The sequence below is a fragment of the Lepidochelys kempii genome, chromosome 6 (genome assembly GCF_965140265.1).
Source record: "Lepidochelys kempii isolate rLepKem1 chromosome 6, rLepKem1.hap2, whole genome shotgun sequence".
In the NCBI taxonomy this organism is placed as follows: domain Eukaryota; kingdom Metazoa; phylum Chordata; order Testudines; family Cheloniidae; genus Lepidochelys; species Lepidochelys kempii.
The window spans coordinates 5,821,383-5,831,267 of record NC_133261.1 but is presented as its reverse complement, the minus strand read 5'-3'; the positions used below and the strand labels follow the sequence as shown (position 1 = coordinate 5,831,267).

At 44.5% G+C, this 9,885-nt stretch overlaps 1 protein-coding gene across 1 annotated transcript; it reads right to left on the bottom strand.

Moving 5' to 3' along the window:
• Nucleotides 1–451: 451 nt before the first annotated feature.
• On the bottom strand, nucleotides 452–1,396 carry LOC140913760 (olfactory receptor 5J3-like). Its single transcript, XM_073350558.1, has one exon. It carries the CDS (start codon nucleotides 1,394–1,396, stop codon nucleotides 452–454), a length of 945 nt encoding a protein of 314 aa, XP_073206659.1.
• Nucleotides 1,397–9,885: the final 8,489 nt, after the last annotated feature.

The following is a 9,885-nucleotide window of genomic DNA, read 5'->3' as shown; positions in this document are numbered from 1 at the left end:
TGAGCTGTAGCTCATGAAAGCTTATGCTCAAATAAATTGGTTAGTCTCTAAGGTGCCACCAGTACTCCTCTTCTTTTTGCGAATACAGACTAACACGGCTGCTACTGTGAAACCTAACAAAAAAAAAAGAGTTACAGTCCGAGTATCTCCTCTTCATATCATCTGCTGAATTAACCAATACAGTTCAAAAGGCAGTGGGACAAACAGCGGGAGGTGCCTATATTGCAGAAATTACATATCAATGCATAAAGGAGAAGCTGTCACACTGTTACTGGATACTGTTTTTCAAGGGAAATGAGACAGATAATGAAGAAAGCTGCCAAGTTCCATTTCCTTCTTCTTTTCTCCTGTAAATCCCATGATGACAGAAATTTCTAGACATTGACTTAATGAGTGAGAACTACCTCATATTTGCACTCCAGTACTGATCAGTAAAAACCAGTCCCCACATTTACATGCAGTGAGAAATAATTTTCTGGCATATTGTCCTCCTCAGGGCGTCCTTCACCTCCTTGTTCCTCAGGCTGTAGATCAGGGGGTTCAGCATGGGGATCACAAGGGTATAGAACACAGCCACCATTTTCTCCCAGTCCACTGAGCTGCCAGATGAGGGTCTTAAATATGTAAAGATCAGGGTCCCATATAAGATGGAAACGGCAGTCAGGTGGGAGGCGCAGGTGGAGAAGGCTTTGTGCCTTCCTGCAGTGGAGCGGATCCTCAGGATGGCAAAGATGATGTAAATGTAGGAGATGAGGATGATGAGAATGGTGCCTATCGTTTCTATGGCTGCAAAGGTGAAATGCACTAGCTTATTGATGCGAAAGTTAGAGCAGGAGATTTCTTGGAGTGGGCGAATATCGCAGAAGAAATGATCGAGGATGTTGGAGTGGCCGAAGGACAGACTGAATACAGTACATGTATGCACAGTGGCATTGACACAGGCGCACAGGTAAGAGCCAGCTACCAGCTGGAAGCAGACTCTCTTGGACATGATGACATTATAAAGCAATGGCTTGCAGATGGCCATGAAGCGATCATAGGCCATCACAGCCAGGAGGCAAAGCTCATTGTTTGCACAGAAGGAGAAAAGGAAAAACTGAACCACACACCCAGGGAAAGAAATGTCTTTACTCTTCACCAGGGAACTGACCATCGCCTTGGGGGCAATCACAGAGGAGTAGACTACATCTAAGAGTGACAAATGGCTGAGGAAAAAGTACATGGAGCTGTGGAGTTGGGAGTCAACCCTAATCAGCAGAATCATCCCAACGTTCCCCACCAGGGTGCAGAAATAAACGGCGAAGAAGAACACAAAGACAATGTTTTGCAGCTTTGAATTGTCTGTTATTCCTCGAAAAATGAAGCCAGTCACTGTGGTGCAGTTCCCAGGAGCCATTTCTCCTGTCACTGTTGTCTGTGCCAAAGAAGAGGCAGGGGAGGGGATATTAGCAATGAGTACCACAAAAATAAATCTGATGTACAGTGGAGACTCGTGTTATCTGTTAAGAGATGCCTAAATGGAAATTTAATTTAGTCATAGATTCCAAAGCCCAAAGGAACCATTTTGATGATCTAGTCCAGTGGTTTTTTTTTTCATTTGCAGACCAATCAAAAATTCTGAATTGAGATACAAATCTAAGACATAATCTGTGGACCCCTAGGAATCCACGGGCCACAGGTCAAAGACCAGTGTTCTATGGTAACAACAACCTTTTGAGGACCACTTAGATATAGTCTGTGGATCCCAAGGTGTTCGCAGACAACTAGTTGAAAACCCCCATCTCATCTGATTTCTTGTATAACGCAGGTCAATTTTTTTTTCAATATTTTTCATTGTCAACTAGACCATATCTTTTAAATAAATCATCCAATCTTGATTTAAAAATTGTCCATGAAGTATCCACCATGACCCTTGGTAAATCATTTCAAGGGTTAATTAACCTCACTGTTAGTAGAGGCCTACTATGTAGAGCTGGTCAAAATTCCCACCTACCCCCATGGACATTTTTGAGCTTTCAGGAGCAAAACCCCATATCTGAAGTGTTTTGGCACTGGTATATTTTGGCTGAAATCTGAAGTGTTTTGGTTTTGAAAAGGAGCAACTGGGGGATGTAGTCGAACCAGAAAGACTGGCCTATAAAGGAGAATAGGAGCATGAGGATCTTAAGCTTTTAATTTCAGCTCCTATTTTTTTTTCAGATTTGCCCAGCTATGGGTATGAACAAGGTCACCAGTAATAAAGTTCTTGCATTTCTCCATGAGACAAAAAAACAACAAAGATAGGAATCAAAGTTTCCATATGGAAATGGAATCATAACGTCACACTCATCTTGAAGACCTATTTCCTACTGATGTGTCTATTTTGGTACTAGATTTACAGAATTCTTTACCTTATCAATGTGAAAAATTAAAATGCGTACACACACACACTTTTCAATTGTCCTGTATGGACGAATCACATTTCCTCATAAGAGGAAACCAAAAGAAAACATCAAAGAGAAAAAAAATAGATTAAACAGACCTCTGAAAAATAAAATGTGTTTTCCACAAAATGTAATTTTAATGTATTGTTATATCCTTTATCATTTCCAGGTTTCAGAACTGATCAGAAAACATCATCAACTCTTACCTTGTTATAACAAAGCAATGTCCAGAACACATTCATATGCTGTCTTCCCTCTTAACTATGATGAAATGTGGGACAGAAAATAAAGTAGTTAACGAATCATTTTAAGGTAGAAAGAGCCAAAGTTGCTAGTAAAAAAAAAATCTAATTTCTGAGTGAATGACACTAATACTGTGGATATTTGGAGAAACTGAACTGAAAGACAATGGCAAAGCAGAAGAATAACTTAAATAAAAAGAGGTTTGCATTTTGGAATTTCAAAAGTTTGCTTGCTCAGAAGCGATTGACAATTGCCAATATATTTTCCAAGTCAGTGTTTTTGAAATGCCAACCGCAAGCAATGCAAAGTTTGCAATTGCAAATATAACTTTCTTATCATGAAAATAAAAGTCCAGACATCACCACAGCCACCTGATCTATGGCAAGGATGTGCATGGAGTGGTAGATTTAAGCCTCATATTAGCACGCTAGCGCCTTTCCAGAATTAAAAAAGAGTTAGGAGCCCTGCTATTTAGAACAAGTCAATTAAAACAACAAACTTGGAATAAACAGTGATAAAATTCAGGAAACAGCATTCTTGTTGAAATGAATAAGTTATATTCACAATACTCCACTGTATATTAACTGAGGAGATATGAATGAACAGCAAAGTTAAGCATTGGGAGCTGAATTAAAACTATGGATGAGACACTCATGCCTGATCTATCTTATTGCACAGCCTAAAACTGGAGTTCTGTAGTGGGGAATCAGAGGCAGCAAGTGAGTTTGGAAAAGCTTCCACCTCAAGAGGAAATGACCCTGTTGATTACTAAGTAAAACATCTCTCTTGCTCTCCCCCATGGTCACATGCAGTATCTTGTCATCCTGTACAACCTACAGCTACAAATCTCTATAATTTCCCTTGAGTGAGTGAAGACAATAGAAGGACCAGACTGTCCTTCTCAGAAGTAATTTCTTTAGCAGAGACATAAGGCAGCTTCATAGAGAATACCCACTGATCTCCACCTAGAGGGGCACAATGAGACACTTTGGTAGTAGGAAGTGCAGATCAAACAGCATTAAGAAAGGTGGTTCCGTTAGAAGCTAGGTGGGTCCAGATGTGCCTGTTTCTTCTTCCACTGCATGCTAAGAAGAAACTCTGAACTATACAAGAGATATTTCATCTCATTATCAGTGTGTATCCACCTGGAGCCCATGAGCCCTTCCATGGGGGCAGAGAATGGTGCATTGGGGAAGCCAGTGCTGCCCATTCCACACTGTACCATCTTTATTCACAATCTTCTATGTCTAGGGCTGTCGACTGGGAATATTTCAACAGCACTAAACCCACTCTGGGAAATCTTAAATAAAAATGTTTGATATTCAAATAAATGAAACACATTTTTAGAAAAAAAAAACCCTCCCTTAAACAAGATTCTTTGAAACCAAGGGGTAATTTTAAACATACTATATTCATTTGCATTTGCACAGTGTATGGAATCATTTAACTCATTAAAGCACAATGGGCCAGATACTTGGTTGGTATAAATCACCATAGCTCTGCTGATGCTGATGTATCCGTGACAACTGACACCAGATGATGATCTATCCTGATATTCCCAAACACTGATGCAGCATTCAGAATAGTTTAGGCAGTTGGTCCCATTTGACTGCAAGTTATTTTGTGAGAGAAAATGAAGACAACATTTTGAGGTCAAAAACATCAGCATTTTCAGTCTAGAAAAACAATCTTTTCTCTTGGTCAACTGAATGGATTTTGGAGCTTTCCCCGAGTATTAGAATGGAAAGAAAAATAGACCACTCACCTTAGTCTTTGCCCCATAATGTTAAAACTTGTTGCAAGAGAGAGCTCTCTCTTTCTTGAACTCAAATGGACTGTGTAACGGGTAATTGGAGGCAGGGTTTATTTGTTCTGCTGACATGAGGGGACAGAATTCCTCAGAGCTCTGAATCTCAGGTCAGGCACAAGTGAGGGTGGGGAGTGTCATTAAAATACCAGTTATGTCTCCTGGCAGCAGGAGGTAGTTAGACACCAATATATGGTCTTCAAATGTTCTTCATGTTCCTGGACATGCTGATGCTTCTCTTTATCTTTCCCTCTGTTTTATGCAGTCCATAAATCTGAAAATCCACCCTAGCAAGAAGCACGTCCAATCACAAATACACTTAGAGGAGCACAGCAAGGTTTTAATCAATATCTGCCAGGATTATAGCTGTGAATACAGTTTCTTTCAGAGCAATGGGACTAGACATCTGTATGTCACACAGCCAAAGGCATGGAGCATTCTGCTATTCAGCACTGAGAGAGAAGGAAACATTTGAAGCAGCAGCATCAGAGGGCCCAGAACTCCAGTAAAAAGTCAGGAAATGCACCTGCACACACCCATCTGATTCAGATCTAGATTGGGGGCTGTCAAGGGCCCTCAGCAAAGAGCCTGTCATGACACATGACATCGAGCTGAGCCCTGGCGGGATCCTTATCAGGCAGGATAACTAGGGTGATGCTGCAGCTGGGAACAGTGAAGATTCTGCCAGTGTCCCTGAAGGCCAGGATGTGACCTCAGATTGTATCAGGAGGACCAGTTTGCAGAAGATATCAGTGAAAACCCTGAAGAGGGGGATGCGCTTGGCCAGACACTGGAAGTCCAGGCTGGTTACTGCAACTCTCCGTCCCCTCTTTCCACCCCGTTGTTTTCTGGATCAATGGTACTTTCAACACTGAGGACTTTGTAAGTTATGGCCAAATCATTTTCTGTCCTGGATAATATGCTCTGCAATCACAGAATCATAGAATACCAGGGTTGGAAGGGACCTCAGGAGGTCATCTAGTCCAACCCCCTGCTCAAAGCAGGACCAATCCCCAGTTTTTGCCCCAAATCCCAAATGGCCCCCTCAAGGATTGAACTCACAACCCTGGGTTGAGCAGGCATTGAAACCACTGAGCTCTTCCTCCCCCCTCCAAAGTTTTGTGTGTATCTGTGGTGTTCTGCATGACATTGGCACAGCCTACTCTACCTTCCCCTCTACCTTCCCCTACAAACACCGCTTGGATCAATGCTTTCCATCCTAGCTCAGGCTTTGGTTGGTTTCCTTCATTTCCCCCCACTCCTGGTAGCTTATTCTGGGAAATTTCCCAGGCAGCAGGCTTTCTCAATGGCCTTTCAGGAGAACTGGGAGAGCAAACCTGCTAGGGCCTCCATAACAGCCAGGTCCCTACCAAATTCATGGCTCATTTTGACTAATTAAAAACCCTCTGGCCTTGAAATTGACCAATGTCTCCATTTCAGATGTTTCCATCTGACATTTCATGGTATTGTCACTGTGAGGGTCCCGACCAAAATGGGGGAATAGGGGAGTTCAGTGGTTGTTGTAGCGGGGTCACAGCATTGTTGTAGGGGGGTCACTTCTGTGCTGCTGTCAGACCTGGGCTCTGAGGGAAGCAGCCACCAGCCTTTCTGAAGCTAGAGGAGTTTCCCAGATATGGAGGGGGGTCCCTGTTGCTGGGAGCACCTCAGGAGGGGGCTCCTACCTACTACTGCCCTGGCAGATTAATGCAAGGGCCTTGGCCAATTTGGGGGCATCCAGAAAAATGGACACCTGAGCCCCATAAGGAACAGCAAGGGAAGCCCTGAGCCCCAGCTGCAGATGCCAGGCAGAAGCCCTGAGACCAGGCACCGAGAGCACCAGCAGGAATGGAGCCGGGGGGCATGAAAGTCCTGAGCTCAGTGCCCCAAACCTGGCTGCAGCCACGGGGGTCAGAAGCCCTAAGCCCAGACACCCAGAGACATGGCTGGAGCAGAAGCTGCCAAGGCCAATGCCCTGAGCCCAACGCCAGGCTGCTGCAGTGTCCTTGCTTCTGCATGCCTCTGGAGGTCCATCTGATATCCCCACAGACAGTCCTGTCCCCAGCCTGGCAGACAAAGAGCTAGGAGGCCCCTCCTGGGTTCTCCTGGCTGTGGGGATCCCAGCAGGACAGAGAGATCAGATTTCACGGGGCAGGGCTAATTCACTCTAGCCAAGAAAGGCCCAACAAGAACCAACGGCTGTCAGCTAAAGCCAGAGAAATTCAAATGAGACGTAAGGCACACATTTTTGACAGTGAGGGAGACTAGCCACTGGAACAAATTACCCAGGGAAGAGGTGGATTCTTTGTTTCGTGGTGTCCTCATCTCACAACTGGGTGTCATTCTGTAAGGTGCCTTTTACTGAATTACAAGCAATTGGGCTTAATGTGGTGTTAAGTGTGTGAAATTTCATAGCGGATGAAAGAGAGCCCAGAAGTTGTTGAAATACTCAGCCAGATTTTGGCAGCAACAGTCTCTTCTGCAGGTGCAGAAAGAATATTTTCTTCATTTTAGTTGATGCAGCTACTTCATTCTAATTTAAGAAACTGATTGGGAGTTGAAAAAGGATGAAGGTTTCTTTTCCTCTTGTAATGTATGAATAAACGCTAATCGGAAGGAGATATGAGCTACGGCTTCTAAAATCTGGAAGGACGTTTATGACCAGGAATAATCAGTTCAATGCACTAACGAGAGATACTTCTTGACCTCAGTTTGTTCGAAATGAAAAAAAAAATGTTTCAATCAACTTTTCTGTTTTTATGTATCCTGCAAAACCAACAAGTCAACATGTTTTTATGGGTTACCTATTCATAGAAGACTGGGGCTGGAACAGACCTCAGGAGGTCTTCTAGTCCACCCCCCTGCTCAAAGCAGGACCAACCCTAACTTAATCATCCCAGCCAGGGCTTTGTCAAGAAAAGCTTTAAAAATTTCTAAGGATGGAGATTCCACCACCTCCCTAGGTAACCCATTCCAGTGCTTCTCTACCCTCCTAGTGATTTTTTTCCCTAATATCCAACCAAAGCCTTCCACACTGCAACCTGAGATCATTGCTCCTTGTACTGTCATCTGCCACCACTAAGAATTTCATAAGAATCAATCTTTCATTAGAAAAATAACTCAAAAATACAAATAAAAACATTTGAATTAAATCATTCCACCCTGATCTTTAGTGTCTGGGGGTGTGGGCCTCTGAGGCCAGACTAAGACCCTCATTGGCTAGAAACACCGAGGGAGCCAGTAACAAATTCCAGCCCTGTTAGCATCCAAGCCTCCATAATCCAAGGGACACCTGAAGGCTGTGGGAGACAGAGGGGCACTGAGAATTTCTAACTCATGATTGCAACCACAGAGATGTGTTTGTGGCACCTTAGAGACTAACCAATTTATTTGAGCATGAGCTTTCGTGAGCTACAGCTCACTTCATCGGATGAAGTGAGCTGTAGCTCACGAAAGCTCATGCTCAAATAAATTGGTTAGTCTCTAAGGTGCCACAAGTACTCCTTTTCTTTTTGCGAATACAGACTAACACGGCTGTTGCTCTGAGAGATGTGTTATTAGCTTTGGATGGGGGACAAGTAGCAAATCCATCGGTATTCTTGCCCCAAACAACAATCACTCATTGTCCTTTTGAGCACAAGGCCTTAACACACCTGACATGCTTAAATCTCTTGTCTGCTAAGACTTAGAGAATTTTCTCCATCTCCATGATACAGAGGGAAAGAGAAAAGAAGTGACCTCTCTTTGGTCACACACCAATGTCATGCTAGAGCTAGAAAGAGAAGCATAAGAAAAGAGTTGTGTCAAAAATGTTTTGCATTTAAAACTAACTGATTTTTTACACAAAGGAAATTTGAAGGGTGGTTAGTGAACTGAAATGATACGTTCTGGTCTCCATGTGTTTCTAGATTTATGAACCCGTAGGTCCATCCCCTCACACCTAGCTTTTTATCCATGGATTGAGGGAGAAAAACAAGTTCGCCTGGTTTTTTGAACTCCCAATGGCTTTCTTGAATTTCAATAAACTTGTCAATTGAACTGAACTATTCGAATAAACTGAAATGAAGAAAATATTTTCTGCACCTTTCAAAGAAGCTACAGCTGTCCAAAGTGGGTTAGCATTTCAGCTAACTTTGCTTCCAGGGACCTAGCTATCACGACAGTGGTGTGAATGTCTTAAAAAGTTGGCAGTGAACATGTTCCACTTCATGTTACATTTTCTCTTCCTTTTACATTATTCAAGAGATTGTCATAAATTTCACCCTTAACAAAGGTTGTTAATCACAAATTTAATTTTAAATAGATTATTTTTTTTTTATCAAGCTGGGTCATACAAATCTCTAAGGATGAAGATTCCACCTCCTCCACCAGTCAGACTCAGGGCCAGGGAGTCTGGGAATAGAGGAAAATCACCAATGAAAACCAGGAGTCCAGACTCCCAACCCCCTGCCTCTGTCACTATAGCAGGTCACACTCAGAGCCAGGGAGACTGGGAATCGCGTCCTGCTGGCACTTTCCAGCTCTGGGAGGGAGTGTTCCTCTAGTGGTTAGTGTGGGAGCCTGGACAAAGGACTCCTGGGCTCCCTCCCTGGCTCTATCCCTGACTCCCAGTGCGACTCTGAGGCAGTGGCTTCTCCTGCCCAGGCCTCTGTTTCCCTCACTGGGGCTGGGGACACTCCCGTACAGCCCATGGGTCATCACGCTTCAGGAATGTGCATGAGATATGAGGAGACCTAGAGATGGGAGGTGTGCTGCTGGCCGTAGGTCATTGTTTTGAACCCCGGCTGCTAGCCTGGGTTTATCCATCCCCTGACAATAAAACATCATCTTGTTTGCACAGCCACTTTGATCTCCTGGCTTCTACCCCCTGCTCTGCTGGCAGGGCATTGGGCAGCACCCTTTCCAGCCCACCTGGGTGTAGGAGATTGAGGAGGAGGGCAAGAGACTAAGCATCGGTGAGCATCTGCCACCCAGCGCTTTCCCATCTAGAGCAAGTGAGTGGAGTTCTCCAGAGCCATCCCCAGTGTGGTGGGAATGGGCCAGCAAGAGGGCTCCCAGCCCTTCCCTTGCAGGAGATTGTTCCCCACGTCGAGAGTCTTTGGGGAGGGCAGAACCTGCCAGGTGCTGAACACCCACAACCGCAATCAGTGAAATCAGTGGGAACTGAGGGCGACTCCTCCCTCCCAGCATTGGCACCTTGTGAACTTTCCCGGGGGACTGTCCGGGTGCTGCTCTTTCCCTGGCTGGGGAGGGAGCGGGGCCTGGAGGGAGGGAGGAAGCTGCTTGTCCAAACAAACAGAGAGCCCCACTGCTCTTAAAGGACGAGACTTCCCCGGTGTCACAGGGCCCCAGGGGTGAGGGGGAACGTTGGGAGCAGCCTGTGCTGTGAGCTGCTGCCAGTGGGTGTGGACGGCA